Source organism: Pteropus medius, unplaced genomic scaffold (assembly GCF_902729225.1).
Source record: "Pteropus medius unplaced genomic scaffold, Ma_sr-lr_union100, whole genome shotgun sequence".
In the NCBI taxonomy this organism is placed as follows: Eukaryota; Metazoa; Chordata; class Mammalia; order Chiroptera; family Pteropodidae; genus Pteropus; species Pteropus medius.
This window is the reverse complement of record NW_024346980.1, coordinates 862,662-886,462: the sequence shown is the minus strand read 5'-3', so window position 1 is coordinate 886,462 and position 23,801 is coordinate 862,662. Positions and strand designations below refer to the sequence as shown.

General features: G+C 64.2%; 1 protein-coding gene across 1 annotated transcript in view; it reads right to left on the bottom strand.

The window, feature by feature from the left end:
• SKI (SKI proto-oncogene) overlaps positions 1 to 19,919 on the bottom strand; it is a 66,735-nt gene extending 46,816 nt beyond the window's left edge. Inside the window, exon 1 of the mRNA XM_039876898.1 lies at positions 18,904 to 19,919. Within this exon, the coding sequence (XP_039732832.1) occupies positions 18,904 to 19,872 (969 nt within the window). The 5' untranslated portion in view covers positions 19,873 to 19,919. The remainder of the gene's footprint in view (positions 1 to 18,903) is intronic.
• Between the last annotated feature and the right edge of the window lie 3,882 nt (positions 19,920 to 23,801).

Here is a 23,801-nt window from a genome sequence, read left to right as displayed (position 1 = left end):
GCCGGGCCACGCGGCCAGAGGGCGGACGTCCAGAAGGCCCGCCGGACAGGGGACGGTCCGAAGGGAAGGGAACGAGACCACGACCAGTGCGTCCCGACACCGAGGGCACGAGCCTCGTGGGGACCAGGGCACACGGGCTCCCAGCACAGGACCGGACGCCAGGCCGGTGCGGCCGCCTGCCAGGCGCCAGGCTGGAAAAGAAGGAGGCGGGTCTCCTGCCCAGTCCAGTGCACTGGCCTCTGGGGCAGGGGGACCGCTGCTCGGACACGAGGCCAGGGACGACACCATGCAGGCTAAGAGAAGACCGGGCCAACTCCAGGACACAGGACCGTGTCCCGAGAGGAAGCGAGGTCAGAACGCAGGACCCAAGGGGAACAGACAGGAAGTGAGGTCAGAACTGCAGGACCAAAACCGCGGCGGATAGGAAGTGAGGTCAGGATGCGGGACCAAGGATGACGTGGGCAGGAAGTGGGGTCAGAACCCCTAACCAGCTCGGGCTGAACAAGGACCCACAGTCATAATAATAGACACAAATGATGGATTTATCAAAACCTAAGACAGGGGATGTGGACGGGCCCGGAGAGCGGGCAGGCACAGGCTGCCGGAAGCGCCAGTGCAGGTGCTGGAAAAATGGGGGGTCCACAGAAGGATGAGCGGGAAACGATGGGAAGCCCCTGCCAGAGGCCAAGGAGGGAGGCTGGACAGGGTCTCCCGGTGTGTGGCGTTAGCCTTTAGCCGTAGACCTTGTCCGTGGACGCCTTAACAACGAAAGGTAAAGGGAACATCGTGATATGAACAAATACCAAACCCTCAAACCCCAGAGAAGCGACGTCAGCCTGCCAGGGGAGCAGGGGCACCAGTCACATCTGCCGGCACATGACAGAGCAGGTCTCACTGGGCAAGGCGGGGCTAAAGGCCACCTGTGCCCAAGCAGGGACAGGCATCTGAAGGAAGAACCGCCAGGGCTGTGCCAACCACCCCAATCCTACCTGCAAATGCTGAGTCACAGCCAGAGTAACTCAGCCTAGCCCGTGAGGACACCAGAAGCAAAAAGAACATTCCAACTCAGCGCCTACCCGCTGGACTGCACAGCCCGTCCCAGAGGGAGCAGCGACGGCCAGGAGTGCACACAAGGACCGTCCGACAGCTGGACTTATTTTCAACATGTCCAGACTGAGCACAACATCTACTAAAACAAACAGCCACCAAATAAACACCTAAATGAGATCTTGAGCTTTTAGTGTGGCGATTCCTGGGACATAGCAGCACTTCAGGGCGCTCAAAGGACACAGAGGTAATGAGATGACCATGGTGGGGTGAGGGTCCCCCAAGCACCTTGTGACATGAAGATGCACAGGGAGGGGCACTGGTGCACTCCGGGGTGAGGCAAAAGGACCTGGAGCCAGTTCCTCCCATCAGCGCCAACAAAGCCCGCCAGCTCGCACAGCCGGCGACGCCTCTCTACAGGCAGCGGGGCCGGGCAGCGGGCAGGACCAGCGGGCTGCAGCGCAAGCAGCTCAGGCCCACGCAGCCAACACTCCGGGCAGGTTCACCCGGCTGGGCCGCACGACAGACCTTCTAGATACTTGAGAATCTATAAGCAACTCCCACGTGTACCACAATGGCTCACGGAAACAGAGCCGACCCCCTGGACCCACCAGAGGCTACTTATGAACGTGCCATCGGAACGGGGCGTCTGAGACAAAGAACACACGGCACAGCTCAGGACAGCTCCCGGCCCGCGAAGGCGGTCACACGCCACAGGCCCGCCACCCCGGCCGCCCGTCCCGGACGGGCTCTCCCAGGGCCCGGGGAGGCCCGGTCACCGCTGCTCTCGGCGCCACGGGCCGAGGCCCTTCTCTGACTGAAAAGCAGGGGGACAGCGCCGAGTGTGTGCGCCTCCCACGGCGAGGGCAAGGCCACCCCAGCCAGAGGACAGCCCCTGGTCGGGCGCCTGTGGGGCCTGGGAGGTTCCTCAGCAAGAGCACAGCCCTCCGGGGCGACCATCGGGGAGGCCGTGATTCCTGAGGACGAAGCGTCTACAAGAATGGAGAAGCTTCTCTTCCAGCAGTAAGCATCCTGTCCATGACGTCCACTCTGGTCCACGAGGGACACGGAACACCAGAACCAGGCCTGGCCAAGGGCTTTGCTGACGGGTCACCCCCAGCCCGCCACGCTCCCCACGGCCGCCTGGCAGCTCTGGGGTTCCTTCCCGCCCAGGCGTGGCTCCCGGGGCCACATCCCCTCAAGGGTCTGAGGGAAGGTGTCTGGTTCAACATGCACTGTGCAGAAACGGACCCTGGATGGGTGAGGCTGCCCACGGCACACGCGCCATGACGCGGCGGCCAGAGCAACTTGGGTCAAATCGCGCCACGACGTCCTCATTTCCTTCTCGTGAGGGTCGTGAGGCGTTCACTCTTCTGTGATAAGCTGGAGCCACCCCATCGGAAGGCCCTTCTGCAGGGCGGAGAGGTGGCCCATCCCGCAGCTCTTCACTGTGCTTCAGGCACAGATCGCCGAAGTGCTCGTTTTCTGCTTCGTGGTCTAATCCACGGTCAGCAGCTCCAGGGGTCAACAGCCCTCATAGGCACAACGCTGTGACCCGTAGGGACCCCGCACAGTGCCAGGTGCGGTCCGAGGCCCGGCTGCTCCCTAGAAGGCCAAACGTGCCCAGCACAGGCCCGGGAACTGGGGCAGCCTCCCCAGCTGCCACCAGGTACCTGTCGGGAGCCGGGCCCAGCTCTAAGGCCCAGGGGACCTCCGGACGCTCAGGCCAGGCCAAGGGCACACCTCATCCTAGAACAGCCGCCACTGCCCGCCAAACACTCTCATCTTTCCCGGGGCAGCTAAAAATGAATGGACTTTTTTTCTTTTACCAGCTTTCAAAAATGTGAGGTAGGATAAGGTTTGCTTAAAACTGGGGTAAAAAACCAAAACAAAACAGTTTTCGATCTTCTCAATTCCAACCCAAATTGAAGTGACAAGGGTCTGAAGGACGCTACTGCTCAGCTCCATCCCTTTCCCTCCTGACCCCGCCTGCCACACACAGACCTGGGGACAGGACTCCAAGGAAACCTCCAAGCACAGGGTGCACAGCGCAAGAGAACGTTCTGGCAGAAAAGGGTCTGAGCGCCCAGGTGTCACAGCACGTCTGGGCACAGCCAAGGATAGAGCTGGCAGAGGCACGGGGCGCAGACATGGGCTCTGGGATCAGAGGCTGGACCCGCCACTGTCAGGGACAGCGAATGTCAACGGACACAACCGCGTGGGAGGCCCCCAGAGACAGCATCCAGAGGAAACCGCAGAACGGGAGGAAGCGGCTTCTATAAACGACCCGGGACGAGGCGGTGCAGAAAGAGCCAACATTCACGTGCCGAAAATGCTCTGCCATCAGCCGCTACTGACGGCCACCGCCACCACGACCAGCCACACAGAGAAGGTGCCCACTAGCCGGGGGCCTGCGGTGGATTCATCCGCACCCTGGGGTCTGGTTCCCCTACAGTGACCAGTTCAGGGAAGAACGGGCCCCACACACTGCCACGAGGTATAAGGTCGTGGGGCAGGGGGAGGTGCTGGGGGAAAAGGAGGGACTGTGACTCCGTAGGTGGCCAAAAGGAGGACAATCCAGGCATTAAAACAGTGACAAGACTGGACCGGAAGACACAGTCCGGTCTTCCGCGGTGACAGCGGACAGCAGGGAGGAGGGAGGCGGGGAGGGACACTGAACCTGCCGGGGAGAGTTCACGAGGACAGGGCGCTGACAGGGTCTAAAGTCTCCCCGCGGGTTACTTATTAACCACGGAGGGGACAGGCAGACCCACCCCCGAGCATGACCGAAGCCACCAGCCCTGAGGGGAGGTGGACGGTGTCTGAGCCTCCTGCCCCTGTGCGCTGGGGAGGACGTGGTGGCGCAGCCAGGCTCCCACCCCAAACGCCACCCCTGCGTCCAGCCAGGACATGCACCAGGCACCGCATCTCGAGGCACAGTCCACAGGGCGGCCCCCGCCCTCCAAAGGCACCGGCGTCGAGAGGGACGCAGGAGAGAAGGGCTCTGAGCACGACGCGGCCTGCTGGGCGCTGAGAAAGGGCCTCTGCGTCAGGGGCACCCGGGGCTGGGTGGTCACCATGCTACGGCCACACGCAATACCCTCGTCGCTGGGGAACTCACACGTGGACCACAGTGACAGGTACGCACTCCCAGGGGAGAGCACGCTGCATGTCCGGGCCTCAGCGGCCGCAAACGCCAGTCTCACAGCCTCACCCGAGCTCTGAAGATGCTTCCGAATAAAAGGCCTCGGCCAAGGACAGGAAGCAGGGTCCGCTCCTCCACCGGCCGGAGTGGCGGCAGCCGCCCCACCTGAGGTCATGAGAACACGCCAGACACGTGCTGGGAATGCACGTCAGGTGCTCGGGGACGGCCCGGCAAGGGCCACGTTCTGAGCCTCAGGGCGAGTGGAAAAATGAACTCCCTCAATATTTAAGCCACATCTAGTAGATTTTCTAAGACGGCCACAGGATCCAGCAGCATGACACTTCACTCCAAAAATTCCCAGTTTCCTGAACTGTAACAAACCCTGGGTATAAAAATATCTCAAGCAGCAGTTCCACACTCTGGCACGGCCATCCAGGAACCCGCGTGCCTGTGACCTGATGAGCAGGAGACGGAGGGACTGAAGGCCGCAGCCTCGGCCTGGCCACAAATGGCGCGCACAAAACCAAGACCCCAAGGCCCCAGGTCCCGGCCAGGGCGCGTGACCATCGGAGAAGTCGGTTCCACGAACCTGCTTCACTGGCTCTTCTGTCCCCAAGATTCCGGCCGCGGCCACAGCAGCCTGCAAGGGAGCCGGGCCCGAGCGGGCGCTCCGCGTGCTGCCCTTCCCCGTTCCCGGAAGCCTCGCCTGCCCTCAGGAAAAGCGCGCTCGGGTGGCTTCTGCCGCATTCGGATCACGCTGCGGGCGCGGGGCCCAGCACTACTGGCTCCTTCACCGAAATCACCGCGTGAAGAATCACCGAACGCTGTCCCATTCACAGCGGGTGGCACCAGCCTCGCTCTGAAACAGAACGCTGGCCTTGCCCTCAGCCTCGGTGTCTGAAGGCCACACCTGGCAGAGAAGTGACCCCCTAAGCCTGTCACAGGCACCAACTTACTGGCATAGCTGTCTGTGCAACCGACCTCGCCTGCACACGCCCGGCCTGAACACGGAGCCCGGGAGCCTGTTACTTGACCGACCTTCAGCACAGGCCTCCCAGCGAGGGAGAATGTGTGGACTCGCCCCCACGGGACCGCACGTGGACACACAGGTCAGCCGCCCGCTGCGGATGCTGCCCCACGAGGTCGGCTGAGACCCTGGAGGCCCAGTGGGGGCGGCCAGTGTGGGGCACACCAACAGTGGGCGGCACAGTCTCCGGCCCACTGACGCCCACAGCCGCACAGCCGGGGCGCCCCACGCACAGCACCTGCTGGCATCCATCCAGCTAGCCTGGCTGGCTGTAGGTAAGGCCACCACGGCGGCCCTCGTGTGTCCGCACATGGCCCCGGCGGGCTCCTGGCAGAGGACCTGCAAGCTGCCGACGGCACAGGCAGGGCTGGGAAGCCAAACCCGGGAGACGACGTCACCTAAGACCGAGAAAGTGGCCGAGCTGGGGGCCGGGCCCAGGAGTCGGGTTTTGAGAGCCCAGGCCCCTCGACACTAAGCAGGGCTGCCTCTCAAACTTCCAGAAACTTCTACTTGACCAGAAACACCAAAACTCATACCAACTACTATTCACACAGAAGATGGGGAAGGAAAGAGCAGGTCAGAACTAGAGCCGAGGACAGTGGTTTTCACACCGCTGGTGAAGTGAGTGACAGATTCCTCATTGTCTCTCTAACCCCAACGCAGAGAGCTGCCCTCACTGCCGAGGTCACAGGACCTTGCCCAGGCTCCCGCCAGCCCAGGCCTTCCTTCTGAATCCAATCTGTGGCGTCACCACCACCCAGCAGGCAGGCGGGACCCCAGAAGAATCTGCAAAACAAAAAGCAAGGCCCCTCCTTCCAAGGAGGTGCCCCCCACACCCTGGGCCCGCATCAACATTCAATAGCTAGGAAGGACAAAGCTGGACGAAAGAGCAGAGCGGCGGCCCCGCCAGGAGCCCGGCCTCCCAGGGCCAGGCCCGCTCCAGATGCAGGAGGCGCTGGAAACCAAGCAACAGAAATGGCTGCCGTGGCTGAATCAGCGGCCCCATCAGTGCAGCCCGCCTCCCGGGGAGGGGGACGCAGGCAGCATGGCCACGGCCTTCGGGGCTAGAAGGGACATGGCATCACCCCCAAGCCTCACGGCCACACCAGAGCTCGACAGCACGCAGCCAGCCTGGAAGGACCGGCATCACCCAGGCCCCGCCGCCACGGCCTCCCGGAACCAAGGGAGCCAAACTAGCGCAAATCGTGGCGGAGAACAGGCCTGGCCCGAACAGCCCTGCGAGCGGGCGTGAGCCATGCAGGCAGCCCCCACCCCTGTGGGAAGTGGTGTCCAGAGGCGGCGGGGGCCAGGAAGCGGCTGGCAGTCCCGGGGACCGGCTCCCAGACCCCCAACTTCCCAAAGCTGCGCTGGCCATGCACGCCCCGCTCACCTGCCAGGCTCGGCTGTCCCCTTCCCCCGGCCCAGCAGCCCTGGGCTTCTCTCCCCCACCTGTGTGGGGAAGTCAGGGTCGAGCCAGCGGGCTTCCCATGGCCCAGATGTCCCAGGGCAGGGGTGGGTGTCCCCTTGCACGGGGTCCCGCACGTTTGGTGACAAGATTAAGAAACAGGAGAGAGACTGTGTGGTGGAGTGTCGCTCTCATTGAGTCCATCGTCCCTTTGTTCTTTTCACGAGAACTTTCTCCAGAAGCCAACAGGACGGGGACTTAAGAGCAGGAAGAAGGTGCCCGAGGGCTCACGGACCGCCCCTCAGAGCCTGGAGCCCCCCGTCGCCCTTCCCCAACCCGGGCCCAGGCCAGCCTTCCCGACTCCGTGGACGCGCCCGAGCACGCCTCCCCAGGAAGAGGGCAGCAGGGACTGGGTGGCACGTGCGGGGGTGCCAGCCCACGCACTCCCCCACCCCGGCCCAACAGCCTGGCCGTGCACACAGGAGATGCACAGGCCCCGCAGTGACAGGCCTGCAGCACGCAGCGCTCCCGCCTCGTGGCCCGCAGCTGAAATGAACAGCACCTGACTCACAGCCAAGGCGGGCTGACAGGACCACGACGTGCGCGGCAGACAGACTGACTGCCAGACGCCGCTCGTGTGCAGCGGGGTTTGACACCCAGCATCCGCCAAAAAGGACAAAGGACTCCCGTAGACATTTCTCCAGGGACGACACGCACATGGCCAGCGAGCACACAAGATGCTCGACATCGCTAGTCGGGGGTACAAACGAAAGCACAGCGACACCACCTCTCCCCGTGAGATCGGCCCCCTGTCAAAACGACACACGACAGCAGGGACCATCGGCGAGGCGTGTGGACCTGGAGGCACCCGGCACGGCGGGTGGGGGTGGGGATGCCGACTGCCGACTGCCGACTGCCGCGGCCACAATGGAAAACAGCACGTCGGCACCTCAAACACTCAAATGTGGAACGACACGTGACCCGGCAACTCCACTTCTGGACGCATCCCCAAAAGAAGTGAAAACGGGGACCCCAACAGAGAGTCACACACCCACGCTCACAGCAGCGACATTCACGACGGCCAGAACACGGCAGCAACTCAAGTGCCCGTCAGTGGCGAACGGGCACAGAAAACGCGGCGTGTGCGCACGACGGAACGTGTCAGCCTTAGAAAGGAACAGCGCTCTGACACCTCACACAACAGACAGACCTCGAGGTCGCGATGCCCCGCGACATGAGCCAGTCCCAGAGGGACCAACACCGGATGCTTCCACTGGTACGAGGGCCTAGAGGAGCCGAATTCATAGAGACGGGAAGTAGGGGCGGTGCCGCGGCTGGGGGCGGCGAAGTGGGAGTTGGTGTTCCGGGGGCCAGAGTTCCAGTTCGGGAAGATGAGCAAGCCCTGGAGACGGCCGTGGGGACCCGCTGCCACCGCTGTGAGCGTGCTTTCGGAACCACAGCAACCTACGGTCGTGGCGAGGAGGCAGGAAAAGGGGCATCCTCCTAACGACGCCGGGGCGTGCAGACCGGACGCCATGACAGGAGGGTCTGTAACGCGTAAAACCGAGACCCTCAGAGGCCCCACGCCCCTGCGGATCAGTCCGCAGAAGGAGCACGAGTGTGCAAACACAACCGGACACCTAAAACTTACACGTCATTAACCCGTGTCGCCCCAAGAAACTTGAGAAAAAATATGTGCAAATGTGTGATCTGAGATCCCGAAGAAACGCACGCACGCACGCCGTGTGCACGTGCGGGTGCACACGTTAGACGAGAAGGACGCTGGCCACTGAGCCACCTGCACCCGCCAGACTCTTCACAGGACGCTTGCCCCACACCCAGCGCTAGACGCGCTGGAGATGTGCCTGGGGCAACAGCTGAGCTGAGCCACCACGGGTCACGGGCTCTGCCCTCGCTGCAGCGGGAAGGTCAGCCGGTGTGACCACTTCAGAAAACGGTTCGGCGTGACCCGGCCATTCCAACCCGCGCCCCAGACACAAGCACGCACATGCACGCCAAGAACACTCTGGACCCTCGTTGAACGGCGCCCACATGGGAAGCCCGAACGGCCACCAACACAGGAACGGGGACAGGCTGGTGTGCTCACGTGGCCAAACCACGCAGCGACGAGGCCAGCACAGTGGAGTGACGAGAGCCCCGAGGTGAGAGCCTGGCACAGGAAACACTGCAGATGGGGGACCTCGATGGCTGTTCCAAGACACAGGTCCAGGCGTGAGGGGCACGCTGACGACGGCGTCTCCTGGGGGGACGCAGTGAGAGAGGGAGGGGCACAGTGCACTTCAGAACCTGGGTGGGGATGAAGCAGGTGGCAGCCGGTGCCTGCCGACATTCCACAAGGTCACGCTGCCGCCTGACGTCTGTGCCAAGATGCTCCCCGAAGCAACACTTGTAACGACAGAAAGGCCACACGCCCTTGGTGTTAAATAAATTCCAGACCCTCGATACCACGGAACGCTGGGAAATGCTATGTGGCTGTCCCCGTGCACACATAGGTGCACGATGCCAACACAGAGAGACATCAGTGCTCACCAGGCTCATCAGCCATGTGCGCACTGGCCCTGGCCCCTGCAAAGCGACCGCAGAAGAGCTGTTTCTGAGACAGCAGGGCTCCGAGCACCGGTACCAGGAGGTTTTACCATGTATGTTAATGGCACCGCGGTTACAAATTTTCACAGTTCTGTATCTGTTAAACAGATATTGAAACAGTTAAATACGATGAAAAATGATACGTGGGATTTGCTTTAAAAAAGTGACAGCCCCTCCTGAGAGAAGGGAGGGAAAGTCGGAGGGAACGAAACGAGCAAGACGCTGGTGACGGCCAAACTGGGCGCAGCGGGGCGTGAGCGCGTCTCTCTGCCTCGGAGTGAGCTTGGCGTTTCCCACCACAAAACCACGCTTCCTCAAGTCCACAGACAGGTCGCGGTGACACGTCCGCGCCCTCCTCACCGGTCCTGTCAGAGGCCGGTGCAGGGAACTCAGGCGCCCTGCGACGCTGGGTGGGAAGGGGCGGGGCCCTGGTCTTCTGCGGCCCCCACCTCGAAGCTGAAGCAGCGAGGCAGAGGCCCAGGCCTGCGGGCCGGCCCCCCGAGCTCCCGCACCCCACCTCGCCACTCTCCCGGCCTCCGGCCCCCTGCCTCCCTCCTGCCGCAGGGCCGCACAGGCCAAGGTCCCTCCAGGAGCGGGACCAGCTTACGGGCCTGCCCTGCTGCTCCCGACTGTGGTCCTCGGCCTCAGCTCGGGCTCGCAGAGGGAACCAAGAGGGGAGCATTGTCACAGACCCCGAGAGAACACGATGCAGCACGGAAACCACAAGTCAGAGAAGAACGTTTAACAGGAAAAGCAGAACACCTACCAGCACGAGCGGCATCCAGCTCAATGGGTAATTAAATGGGGGGGCACTAAAGACCACGGGGGGCCCCCCCATGAGACCACCTCGACAGAGCAGCTGGAAAACTAAAGCAGACTCTCCCCGACACACGCCCAACTGTGCGCCGCCCCCACCCGCACACCGCGCTCTGGTCACGCGGGGGCAGCAGGGAAGTTTCCTCCCGTGCGGTCCAACAGGAACATCACGATCTGGAAGTCCCGGGGGTCTGCAGCAGGCACAGGGACCACGGTGTGCCCTGCAGGGACCTGGGGACCCAGGCCCACAGGACAAAGGCCCCTCGCCATGGAGCTCCCACTGGGCCCTGTGGCCACTGGCCCTCTGCGGTCCCCCAGTGGAGGCCCTGCCAGACCTCCGAGCGGGCCTCCCCCGCATGCCCAGCCCAGCCACTGCCAGCCCCGGGCCGGGGTGTCCTCGCTGTCCTGCGCTCGCGAGCCCAGACCCACCGCTCACCTCGCCTTCGGCATGCGGAGCTTGTGAACCGAGACAAAGCTGACTAGGGTCAGGCGAGCCGGGCGACACTCGCTACATACGAGGACGTTAAAAAAAAATCACAGTTTTGATAGTTCTGCAAAAAAAAACTTAGCAAATTTACAACAAAACTGTCAAGTAATTAAGGCAAGGCACTTCACACATGAACTTAAACTGCTAATTAAAATCCCCTCGCTTAATTGACTACATTTGCATATCATTCAACTTGGGAGTATAATTTTTTTAATGGTTTGGGCAAAGTGGTTATCACGCCAGGAAGCCGGGCAGCAGCTGGGCGGGCAGGGCGAATCTGGCCACGGGCTGGACTCCAGCAACTGGACCCAAGCGGGGGGTCCCCCACCGCTCGAGACCCCACCATGGTCCAGGGCGAGGACAGCACCTCCTGCTGCCCAGTGCGCCTGCCTCAATCTCCCCGGCAGGGAGTTCCCGGGGGGTCCGGAACGGCACACGGGACATGCACACTGGTCCTCCTCCAGGGACCGAGTCCTCAGCTCCCCTGGCGTGAGGCCTGACTGCCCCGCTCTGCCCTGGCTCCTCCGTGTATCTGCCAAGTGCCGGCCCTGCCGCTGGAGAGACGCACTCGCCCTACTGGTGGCAACGGGTCCGAGTCCAGACAACCACGCTCACCGCCCGCAGACAAGCAGCCGGCCCAGCCCGGCACACGTGGCCCCGCTCCACGGCTGGGCGCTGGGGCTGCGAGGCAGCAGTTTCGAAGCTGGGCGCTCCACCCTGAGGAAGGGGCGCAGGAGGGGGCAGGTGCCCACGTGGTCACGGCCGACCAGGGCTGCTGAGGGCCAGCCGGTGAGAGGCCTGCAAGCGTCCCAGGCACGGGGCTTCTATTACTGACAGCAGCGTCTACGTGAGGCCCCCGCAGCCCACTGTCCATGGGACAGGTGTTTCCGCCAGCTGGACCAGCAGTGCCTGCGTGAGGCGGCACCGGCCCCGCACAGGGTGCTGCGGGGCCAGCAGCCACTCGCTCTCATGGTGTCCGTGCAGCAGGGAGCCGGTATCAAAGGGTAACGCCGGGCCACTGGAACCACGGGGCCAAAGGGGTGGCAGACGGCATGACGGCGCCCGCACGCCTGCGGCCACGCACACTGCAGCAGAACCAGCCACGGGGGAATGCCAGCTCTGCACACGCACAAGCGGGGAGGACATGGCCTGCCCCAGCTCCCGTCCCTGCACCCATGGGGATGCCTCACCCACAGAACAGTGCCGCAGGACTGGGACCCAGAACGGGATGCTGAGGCGACAGCAAACTGGGGGCGGGGAGGGCCGGCTCAGGAGAAGCTGATGCTGCTCCCCAGGAAGACGAAGACACCAGCCCCCACAACGGGTTCCCGGGGGCCACCCAGACATGGCTGGCCCCACTGGGCACAGGTGTCTGTTTCCTGTCAGTGTCGAGCGTGGCTGTGCTCAGCCGCAGGGAGGTGTGGGATGCCCGGTATTGGGGTCCTTTCCTGGTCCGTGATCAATGCACACGAAGCAGGACACATTCTCAGCCCTTTGGGAACATGCTTCCCCCCCCCAACAAACTACTGTCCGAGTGCACTGGGAGAGGCCTGGGGGAGGCCCCACCCAGCTGGGAAGAGTGGGGTGTAGAGGAGACCACGCTGCCAGCCCCGGATCCAAGCCGCTCCCCAGACCCCGGGTCACACCCACTGGCTCCTGTGGCGACACAGCCAAACGCCAACATCACTCCGGGCAGAGAGAGGCTGCTGTGGGCACCGGGTGGGAGCCTCCGACACACGCACACCACCCGCCACTCGTGACGATCAGTCCAGCTCCTCCAGGCCATCTGCATCATGGGGTTTACACCCTGGGCCCTCAGCCTGCTTGCGCCCCAACAGCCTGCAGCTTCGCTAACCCTCAGGGCAGAGCGAACCCAACTAGGGTGCCGATCTGGTGGCGTCCCTGCCCGGCACCCTGGAGCCGACCCCCCAACCACCCCTGCCTGCCACCCCATTTCTCTGCAACAAGCAGGAAGCCTACTTTCTACAAAACACGTTTCTTTCAAAGTAGCCAGTCAACGTCTCAGGAGAAGCCAAGTCAGGGCAGGCGCCACGGCGAGGCCTGTCCAGGCAGAGCGGCCGGGACGTCACTCAACAGGCAGCAGCCAAACAGGGGCGTGGCCCTGTCCGACGTGGCCCCAGGCTCCAAGTGCCCACATGGACCCGAGCGAGCCACCTTCTCAGAAGAAAACAGGGTGAGGACTAGTGATGCCTACGAAACACCCCAACGCACCCCTGAGAAAGGCCCTCAACCCCCGCTTCCCAGCCATCAGGAACGGAGCAGCCCACACACTCTGATGACTGATGATCTGCGGCCTCCACGAGCTGGTCGTTTAACGGGTGTCTGCTCAGGGCCCGGAATCAGGGACCCAGCTGGGAACGAGCTCTCCCGACCCCGCACCCTGCGCGCCCTCCCCCCGGCGAGGCTGACAACACAACCACAAGCACGCACCGCCGGAGAACCAAGACCGCGGCGGGCTGTGTGCCCAGAGTCACACCGAGACTTCCTGAATTCTCATCGATAACAACAAAATCGAGAAGTCACAGCTTTCTTTGAATCTTTCTAAGTCAGACGACCAAGATCAGAGAAGACACATGCCAAACACAGTGACACTCAGTTGTTTCCTGGGCCCAGACCGAGACCCGTCCTGGAGACCCCGTACATAGGACCTGCTGCAGGTAACAGGTGCCACTGCCACCTGTGGGCCCACGGACACCCAGCGAGCACCCTGTCCACGCTGGTCCTTCTTCCTGATGTCACTCATGTCCCCGTCATCTCATTCAAAATCCATGCCCAAGTCTGGGTCCCTCATTTTAGTCAATAAGTGGACACAAGTGGTGGTGACTCCCGGAGCTGGTGGGCCCCTGGAACCCCGCTGCCAAGCTCTGAGACCAGCAAGGCCCCCACCTTGCCACAGCCCGGTGTCCCAGCCGCTGAGAGCAGGGCTCGGCCAGAGCCGGTCCCCTAGCCACAGAGCAGCGGCACCAGAGCCACTGTCCACTCCGCCACCCGCCCTGGGCGCTTCCTGAGTGGGGCTGTTCACCTGAAAGCCGCACCTGGTCTACCTGCAGGCCCTGGGCCACGCTCGTGCAGGTGGCACGGCCGACGTGGCCCCCAAGACCCCGCCGTCAACTCCACTCACACTGCCACCATTGGTGGCTCTGACCCAAGGCCAACCAAAACCGCTTCCGACCCCACGTGGCCGCCACAGAGCGGGCCGTGGGCCACCCCATCCCAGGAATGACTTCCTGTTCCTTCTGCAAGTCTGGTCTGCGCCCCACCCCCCCTCCGATCTGAGCCAGTTCACAGACGGGGCGAGCAGGGGAGGCGGGCAGCCGCGCCAGCTCTGCCAGCACCCTGCCCGGCCTCCATCCTAGCGCGCCCTGCCCGCCGTGCGCCCCCTGCCCAGCCAGGCTGGAGGGGACGGGCCCTCAGGAAGAATGGAAGCGTTCTCCTCCTCGGTTCTCACAGATCTTAAGGAAATAATTCAGCCTCTGTGTTTTGACTCAAAACAAAGAAACTTTTAAAAAACATTTCAGTTGAAACTTGCATAATTCTTCCAGTGGAGAAACCCTCCCTAACTTTCGCAATCCTTAGAAAGAGACACATTATTGCTGCTTGTGTAACAGTCTCCGGGCCACAGGGAGTCTGCCGCCGGCCAGGGACACCTCCCCAGACGGCCAGGGCACGGCCGGAAGCACCCGGTGGCCAGGGATGTGGGGCGGGGCTGGGGTTACACTCCCCCGATGTCCTCACCTCCTGCCCTGTCTGCCCTCACCTGACACTGCACACACACATCACACAGAGGCTGCAGGACAACAAACCTAGACGCCATTGAGCCAATGACCCTACTCTCAAAGCCCCACACTGACCGAGGGACTCCAGAGGGCAGCAGGGACAGAGGAGAGGGCCACTCAACGACCCTGCCACACGCCCGGCAACACACCGGCACTGGCGACACCCCGGAAGGCGACGTGCCCAGCCCAGCTCCAGAGAGGGCTGCTGGGAACAGGCAGGTGGGCCATCTTGGAGAACCATCCGGGGCGGCTCTGCTCATGGCAGACAGACTGAGCGCGCTGGGCAGCCCCACACTCCCCTCTCACTTTCCTCAGGGCCGACCAGCGGTGGCGGCGGGGGGTGCGGGGCACAAACCAGAGGCCTCCGCCGGCGTTGTTTCCTCAGCTGGGAGAAGACCCCCAACGCTGGCTGCTCTGAGGCCTTCACCTTGACCAGACCGAATGCAGACCCCCTCATTCTGCATGGCGGCTGGGGGCCCAGGAGCCTCATCTCAGAGCATCACCCAAGGTGGTACCCCACCTTCTCAGCCAAGTGTCTAGAACCAGGAAATTAACCACAGAACCCCCACAAAAACAGAGCAAAACAAGTGGACCAGGAGACAGATGGCCCTCTACACCTGAAGGCACGGGCGTGAGCACAGGCCCGCCACGAAGGAAGCGTGCTGGCCAGGGTCTGCTCCAGCCTGGTGGAACGTGCCCGAGGCCGTCCCCACAGCAATTTCAGCTGCAAATTTAGAGCAAAATGCATCTCACTCCAAGCAGGTCCGCAGCCCAGGACCCCACAATGTGCTGTCACCTCCAGCAGGGACCGCAAGGCTCCTCCCCACTCCCGGCCTGTCGGGGTCTCTGCTGAGAAAGCCCCGTTCTCTGGCTGGGAAAAAGTCGTCATAACGTGGGGAAAACCGTTTCGGCATTAGGAGGCCAGACAGTCCAGCTGTGGACACGCACGCCAGACGCCGCGGGGCCACCAGCCACGTGACAAGGGAGATTCTACAGAAAAGAGCTCTGCCAAAGCTCGAGTTTCAGAAGGACAGAGGTGCAGCTTCTTCAGTGTGAGAAGCAGAACACGGAACCCCCAGCAGCACTGCCAAAGGGCCCATTTCTTAAATCCACAGAGCCACCCTGCTCGGGCCCCAAGGAGGCAGAGTGCCACCTTGGTCCCTGCAAGGGAAGCACCTGGTTACCAGGTGAGGAGGGACCAGGAGCCTCGCCCAGGCAGCGCCTAAGCCCACGGCACAAACGTCTCCTCTACGACCACCCCGTGCTGCTGAAAAATTAGTCCAATTTAGTCCAAACACCATCAGACGAGGCCGAGAGGGGGGTCAGAGCCGACTGGGCAGAATGAGAGAGGACGCAGGGACAAGGACGGCTCCCACGTCCTCATCTCCTCGCCACGTGTTCCCAGCCGCAAAATGATAAGTCTGCACCCACCAGCGACACCTGACACCTAACACCTGAGGGAAACAAAACACTGCACAGCCGCTACTTACCACAGTTCCCGTTTCACAGATGAGGAAACTGAGGCCCAGAGAGATTAAGCAACGTGCTCAAGGTCACGCAGCCACTGAGGAACAGAGTGAAGTGACAACAGCCCCACGGGGATCCACACCCAGGCCACCCGCTGCGAACACACAAGGACAGCAGCCAGGGGGCCTATGAGGTGGCTCCCGAGCACCCTGGCAGCCCCGACAACCACAGGGTGGCCAAGAACACTTGCTCTGGGCCTCATCGCGTCAGCGGCATCACCCCGGAAAGCCAGCAGCCCGCCCTCAGGACACGGCGCCTCCCAGGGTTTCGAGGCTCAGAGCTCGAGCCCTGCCCCACATGGTTCCGCGCTGGGGCGGCCCCGCTGCGGCCGCGCAGCAGGTGGAGCGGGGTGAACGAAGGCGGGGGGGGGTGCGTCAGGGACACCACGAAAATCAGACCCCTCCCCACTGTGAACGGCAGAAAAGCACAGGAGACTCGGCGACACTCAGGCCACCAAAACCTGGGATGCACCTCAGCTCACTTCCATCTCAACAGAACCCAAGAAAGCCGTGTCCCCTAGAAAGAATAGTTCTAGCACATTCTTTGTTGCCTTCTGTCGTCCTCGGTAGATCAAATGTATTAAAATAAGCCATAAAGAAAAGTGAAGGTGTTCAAAACATATCCCACGAATAACAAGCTGAACAAAGGCGAGTGGCAGGAACAAATGGAGACGGGGGGGGTGGGGGGGGCGTTCTTCTCCCCTCCCAGGCCGCTCCTTCCAGAACAAGGGGTTCTGGGCAGCCGTGGGTCCCACCCTGAGACCGAGACCGTCCTCACGTGGTGCCTGACAAGTACACACACCTGCACACAGCTGTGCCGGGAAGATTTAAGGGGACCACGCACCCCAACTGTGCCATCACAAAGCCAAGGCACCAGGCCAAGCCCCCGAGAACAGGACAAGTGGGCCGGGCGGAAAGAAGGGCCCACGGGGCGGGAGCGGGGCGGAGAGGAGCACGCAGGAGCCCGGAGCTCGGCCCCGCGGGGTCTGGGGAACACGTGAACAGACGGCCGGCGCTGAGGCCCGGAAGCGGCAGGCCACCACTGTGGGGACAGGGCTGGGCTGGCACTTAGGCCCAGAGACCCCAAGCACTTACGACAACGTCTTCACTTGAAAAATGTATCTGAAACCAGTACGTGAGATATGAGTGGCTTCAGAGAGGGATCGTTGAAGAAAAGAGGACAGCGCTGAGCATCTGCTGAAGTGACCACAGTAAAAGGGCTCTGGTCACTTCTCTGTGACCGTGGCTCGGGGACTGTCCTGTCTTCTCCCCAGGCAGCACCTGGGCCCGTGAGCTCGCACCAGGCCTTCCCCGAACCCAAGGACACCTGCTCCCAGAACCGCAGGGCCCGCTGCAAGGGAACCTGGGCCCAGGTCTACCGCTGTGACAAAAAGCCAACCCCAGGAAGACAGAGAAGACCACAAACACACACATGACCCAGATTCAGACACAAACAGACACGCCCTGCCAGCCAAGACCCTCTGCCGTCCACTCTGAAGATAAGTGCCCTGCCATGGCCTCGCCCACCACGGTCCTGCACACGGGACTCCCTCAGGCCACGCCGGTTGTCCAGGGTGCAGGCGCCCCAAACTGAAAGGCTCCCGGTTCACAGGGAGTGTCCATCATGCTCCCCACAGCAACTCCCTGACTGAGACGAAGGCTCGGCAGCCAGCCTCCCCACCAGCACCCTCCACCCCATGCTGCCCACTCAGAGTCCCCCCCAGCCCCGCCACCCAACCCCAGTCTACAGACAGCTGCCACCTGGGCGCTGGCCTAGCCATGGGCAGAAACGCCACGGAACAGGCACACACGTCTGCACACGCACACATGCGGTGGCCCTCCAAGCACAGGCGACAGGCCCGCATCCCCCCAGCCCCTCCTCCGCTCCCTGAGACTGACACTCCGCTGGAGGGGCGCCCAGAGAAAACCGGGCGGGAGCATCTATTCACAGATTTAAAAAAAAAAGTTTGATGCAATAGCTGAATTAATTAGGCCTCCCAAGAATAGCTGAGCCAATGCAGCATTCTGTGTGTGTGCAATTTAATAAGGCTGGATATTTAAAAGAAAAGTTACAAATACTTGGGGAGGGGGGAGACGCCATGGAAAGTTGGTGAGGACCTTGGCTACTGGTTTTGGTGTCCAGTGGCCCAGGCGCTGCATCCAATCACACAGATCCCCTGCCAGGCAAACGACAGGGCCTCAGCCGGGCCCTCCCTGCCCGCCTGCCGCGCCCTCCAGCGTTTCAAAGAAAGGGAGAAGGAAATGGGCGGAAATGGGCGCGTCCAAAACAAATCGCAGGCCATCGGCTCCAACGACGCAGGCCCCGGGTGCCCAGTGCCCAGCGGCCCTCACCCTTGCCCAGAGGACTCTAGATTCACTCCCCGGCAGGCCCAGGGAGACGCACAGAGCTGGAGTCGCCGAGTCTCGGCCCCCTGCCACCGCGCCTGGACACCTGGCTTCGCTTTTGAGCCTGTCTCCCAGGACTTCAAGGCACAAAGAGGCTCCGCCTGGCCAAGTCCTGTCTGCTGGGGATCACGGGCAGGAAGCCCTCTGTCTGCGAGCCTGGGAGCTCCAAGGTGACGGCGGTGCCCTTTGCCCCCACCCGGTCTGGCCCTCCCCTCTGGGCCCCGAGGAAGGCCTGAGGCTCCAGCCCGGCCCGAACGAGCTCTAACTTCCCGGGACTCGGGACGGGAGCATAGGAGGCCTGCCCCTCCTGGCCAGTCTCGGCTGTGGCTGTGGCCTCAGGAAAGCTGCTCCACCCACCAGGCCGGGCCCCAGGTCCCCGGGACCCCACGCCAGGCAAGCCAGCTCGTCCTAGGCACTGGCAGAAAGAGCGCCCTCCTCCCAGGCTACGAGGCCATCAACGGGGACTCTAAGCTACCCGGATTTTCCTTACAACAAAGCAAAACCCTGAAACGTAGCGAGAGGCAGAGGCACAGGTCCCAGCCTGCAGAGCGAGCCCCTGGCCCAGGAGGGCTGCCCCCGCCCCCCCGCCCCCGCCCCGACCGCCCCTCCCACTCGCGCAGCCCAGGCCGGGGACACTCACCCGGGGCACCCGCCGCTTGTACTTGTTGCCGTAGTCGAATTTCTCCTTCACGTCGTCCAGGCAGCGGCCCAGGCGTGCCTGCTCCTCCTTGCCCGTGTAGTCCTGGCTCAGCAGGATGTAGGCCCGCCAGTTGGCGGAGTCGAAGCCCCAGTGGCAAGTCCGGTTCTCGAGGGCCTTGTGCGAGTGCACCACGAACTTGTGCGGTGGGTACATGAGGCGGCAGTCGAGGCACTGGATGCAGGCGGCGCTTGGGCTGCTGTAGAGCTCGGGCACCAGCAGCCCCTTGCACTTGCCGAAGCACTCGTGGTACACGCGCACGCTGCGCTCGCTGAGCTCCAGGCCCAGCGCCAGGCTGGCGGCCAGCTCCTTCTTGCAGGGCGGCGGGTAGGCGCCGCCATACAGCAGCGCGTTGCACAGGCGCTCCGCGTCCGTCTTGGTGATGAGCCCGCACGAGGGCGCCGAGAAGGGCAGGATGCCCATGACTTTGAGGATCTCCAGCTGGTCGGCCGTGCAGCGCGAGCAGTAGATGTGCAGCTCGTCGCACACCGAGTTGATCTGCTGCAGCGAGAAGTCGCGCAGCACCGAGTTGAGGATCTGCGGCAGGCACAGGCGCTTCTCGCCGCCCACCACGAAGCACGAGATGGTCTCGCCCTCCAGCACGGTCTCGCAGCGCTCGGTTGAGCGGTCGGAGGGCATGAAAAAGGGCCCGGGTAGCACGGGCGGCGGCGGCTGGATGGCGGGCAGGTGCAGCACGGGAGGCGGCTCGGCGGCCGCGGGCACCGGCGCCGGCACCGCGGCCGCGCCCGCCTCCTTGGCGCTCTCCTTCTTGTAGGCCTCCTGCGCCCAGCGCGCCGAGAAGGCGGCCGGGCCGCCCAGCGAGCTCATGGAGCTCAGATGGAACTGCTCCAGCGTCTTCTGCAGCCCCGGGTGCGGCTGGAAACCGCCGCGGCCGCCCGCCGCCGCCTCCATGGTGCGCTCCGGCTCCACGGGCCGCTCCCGCTCCCGCGCGCCCGGGCCCCCGCGGCCCCCGCCGCCGCCCCGCGCGCCCCGGCGGCGGCCCCGGCCCCGGCCCCGGCCGCCCCCCGCCGCCGGCTCCCGGCCGATCACGGCCGCGGCCTCGGCCTCGCCCGGGGGCGCGAAGGGGAAGGCGGGCGGGGCGAAGGGGTCCCGCCGCTGGAGCCCGCCGGCGCCCGGGCCCGGCGCCACATCCACGCGCCCCGCGCCGCGCCCGCCGCCGCCCGGGCCCCCCGCGCGCCCCCCGCGCGCCCCCCGGGCCCTAGGCGCGGGGCATGCCCCGGCGCGCGCCGCCAACGCCAACGCCAACGCTCGCGGGCCCGGGGCTCGCGGGGGGCGCGCGGGCAGGTGCCGGCGCCGCGAGGCGCGAATCGCCGCGGTGGCCGAGGCCGAAGGGCCCGGGAGGAGCGGGGGCGCGGGCGCGGGGCCCGCCGGGCCGTCCTCGCGCGGCGCGCCGCCGCCCCGCTCCTCCCACCGCGCGGCGCCCGCCCGGCTCGTCCCGGCGGCGCTGGCCGGCCGCGTAGCGCCCGCCGTCGGCCGCCCCGACCCGGCCCGGCCCGCGCCCACCCCGCCGCCCGCGCCGGCTCCGCGGCCCGCCCGCCCCCCGCGCGCGCGGCTTCCGGGGCGGCCGAGCGCCTGTGAGGCGGCCCTCAGAGCGCAGCGGCGGCGGCGGCGGCGGCGCGGGGAACGGCGAACATCCTCCCGGCGGCTCGCTCCAGCTCGGACTGAGCGCCGGGCGCTGAGCTCACGCCGCCGCCCCGCCCCGCGCCCCGCCCCGCGCCGCCGCCCCGCCCCGCGCGCCGTCTGGGCCGCGCGTCCGCCTCAGCCGAGCGCGGGCCAGGAATGCGTCCGCCTCCCGGCTGGCTCTTCCAGGAACGCGCGCTCCCCCCGCCCGCGCTCGGCCGCGCTCGGGCCCGTCCGCCGGGGATTCGGCCCCGTCCGCCCGCTGTTCGGTCCCGGCCGTCCGGGACTCGGGTCCGCTCGGCCCCGACTCGGCCCCGCTCGCCTCCGCTCGGCCCCGCCCACCCGAGAATCGGCTGCGCTCGGCTCCGCTCGGCCCCGCCCGCCGGAAGGCCGCTCGGCGGGGGCGGCAGCGGCGGCGCCGGGGCCCCCCCTTTTCCGGCCGAGGCCGCTTCCTGCGTGGCTGGGAGGGCTGTCGTCCCGCCGTCGCCGACGCCGCCACCGCCGCGGCCCAGAAACCCACATAGTGCCCCGCCACAACCGCAAACCAGCTGAACGGCGGGCCGGATGGGACCGCAGCAGCCCCGCTGCAAGCCTCGCGACACCGTAGGGTCCCCACACACAATGGGATGTCACACTGCACGACCCAGGGTCCCCACACGTGACAGATTCCACGCAGCGCATCCTGGGGTGCCAAACACTACTGAGATGCCACGAAACACCACCCTGGGTCCACACACGACCGGGACTCCTTGCAATATGACTCGAGGTCCCACACACGACGGGGACACCACACAACACACCCTGGGGTCCACACATGACAAGGACTCCACGTAATATGATGCAAGGTCTCACATAGGACAAGGATGTCTCACAACACCTTATGGGTTACTAGACATGTTAGGATAGCAACACCCCCGAGACCCCACACAGGGGACAGACACCAAGCACCATGTCCCAGGCCCCCCACCTGATGCAGGTGCAGCGTGTGCACACGACTTGATTGGCGAGCAGCACAGACCAACGCATGACTGTGCACCCTGGTCCCCACCACATAGCAAGCAGGGCCACTAGCCAGCAGCTTCACCTCCCCACAGTCGCTGTACAGGACAGACACTCCACGAGGCAGCGGCTGTGTGCCTGGACAGCCGTGCATCCAGGGAGCTGTGTCCTGTGCCCACCGGCCAGGTTCCTTGGCGGAGGGCGGGGGGTGGGGTGGCTCAGGAACCTGGCCCCTTCGTGCCTCAGGCCAGCCGGCGTGACCCTTACCCGCAGTCTCCCAGGCCCAAGAGCCACTTACGCATCATCAGGCTACCTGGGACGTGGCCACTGCCGGTCCTTCCACACACAAGGCTGTGTCATGGGGGAGAGACAGAAAGCTCCTGGTGGAGGACGATCAGGTGCCCAAAATTGGACAGCCTGGCTGGGTGGCCCCCAGAGGAGCTGCGTCCTGCAGAGGCCTGGGGCCGGGGAGTCGAAATCAGTGACAGTTCTGGCTGTGCTCACCTCGAGGGCAGGAGGACGGTCCAGACAAGCTGGGCAGTAGCATCTTTTTGTCCACAACAAGGGCACACACATGGCCTAGACACTGAGGGACATGGGGACACCTCAGTGCTGGGCAGAGGCAATGGAGCCACACCCACTTCAGCCTGGGTGACCTTCAGCTTATCGCCCACTGCTCCTGCCTCCCCAGTGGAGGCTGGAACTGGCCCCAAACCAGTGCTCCTGGGGGGAGGGGGGAGGACACCTGCCCAGGAGACTGACCGGGCATCTCTGCAGGCCTTGAAGTGCAGACAGGTGTCTGGAGAGGCATCTAGGGTGAGCAGGTGACCCCACACCTGCGTGGCCGCAGACACAAGCAGGCACGTGGGGGGCCTGAGATGCAAGGTGCAGTGCTCCAGGCTTTAAAACCTGATCACTCCCCACCATGGACATAAACCTTCCCCCACCCTCTCCTGGGTCCTGGGGAGGCACCTCATCTTGTCATCGCTCCCACGCCAACAGCCAGCAGCCCCTGACACAAAGCTTCTCTGCACGAACACAAGAATACTAGAAAAAGGATGTTTAAAAACCAAAGCATTTGATTTTTTCAGAAATCTTTTTCTTCGCCCACAATTAGACCAAAAAAGTTTAACTTGCACCTGACAGCGTCAGCTCCTTGCACGTGGATTTGAATCCCGCACAGCCCAGGCCGCCCGTGACAGGAGGTTGTCACAGCAGAGGCCGGGTCTGGGAGGGTTTTCGGGCAGGCTCGGACTTCCTCCTGCTTCTTCAGCCAAGCGGGCACTGCCCCCACCCCCACGGGCCATGTGTGCTCCCCGTCCCTCTACACCCGCTGGCTTTGCGGGGCCGGGGGGTGGGGGCAGTGCTGGAGAGTCCAGAGTGAAGGCAAAGCGGGGGTGCAGGGGTGGGTAGTGGGGGGGAGGGGCAAAGGGTCTCGAGCCGGGAGGGGCAGCGGGCTGGTCTGAAAAACCTCACCGCCTCAGTGGACATTGAGGCCTCACCCCTTAAGATGCTGGAGTTTCTGGGAGCAACCGAGCACTCCCCACCACCCCCCTGAGGGGGATCAAGGCAGCCACGCTAGCACAGAGCACGCCAGGCCATCTTCCCCATGAACCTGGCTGGGGGGCTCCCTCTTGCTGGCCTTCCCCCCTCCACCCCATCCCTGTTCCATTCCTCACACTGTCCCGCTGTCATGGGTCAGGCACAGTGCCAGCAGGAGGAGGGACCAGGGTGCAGGCACAGCCGCGCTGGGGGCTGGGACAGGGACCCACCGCGCCAGGCCCTGCCCACTCATGCCCCGGCTCTTGGCCCGCTGATGGGTGTGGGCAGTTGTCATGCGTGTGTTCACTCACAAGCACACGCTTGTGGAGCTCACCCCCTGCAGGCATGGAGCAGCTGGAAGGGGTCAAATTGTCCCCACGTAGCTTCCATCCACTGGGTGACTGGGAAGGAGTGACCACACTGCCAGCACAGGACTGAGACCCCATAGGTCCTGGGGAGGCCTCGAAGGGCCAGACACTGGCCGTGGAGCCGGCAGTGCTCCAGGACCAGTGACGAGGGGGCTGCCAGTGACAGGGAACCCCTGGCCTCAGGAGGAGCCCCTGGGCTGGGAGGCTCAGGTCAGCAGGCCCCTCAGAGAGACCCTGGCAGAGACCCCAACAGACAGCTTGCCCCAGGTGGACTGGCTCTGCCCTCCCGGC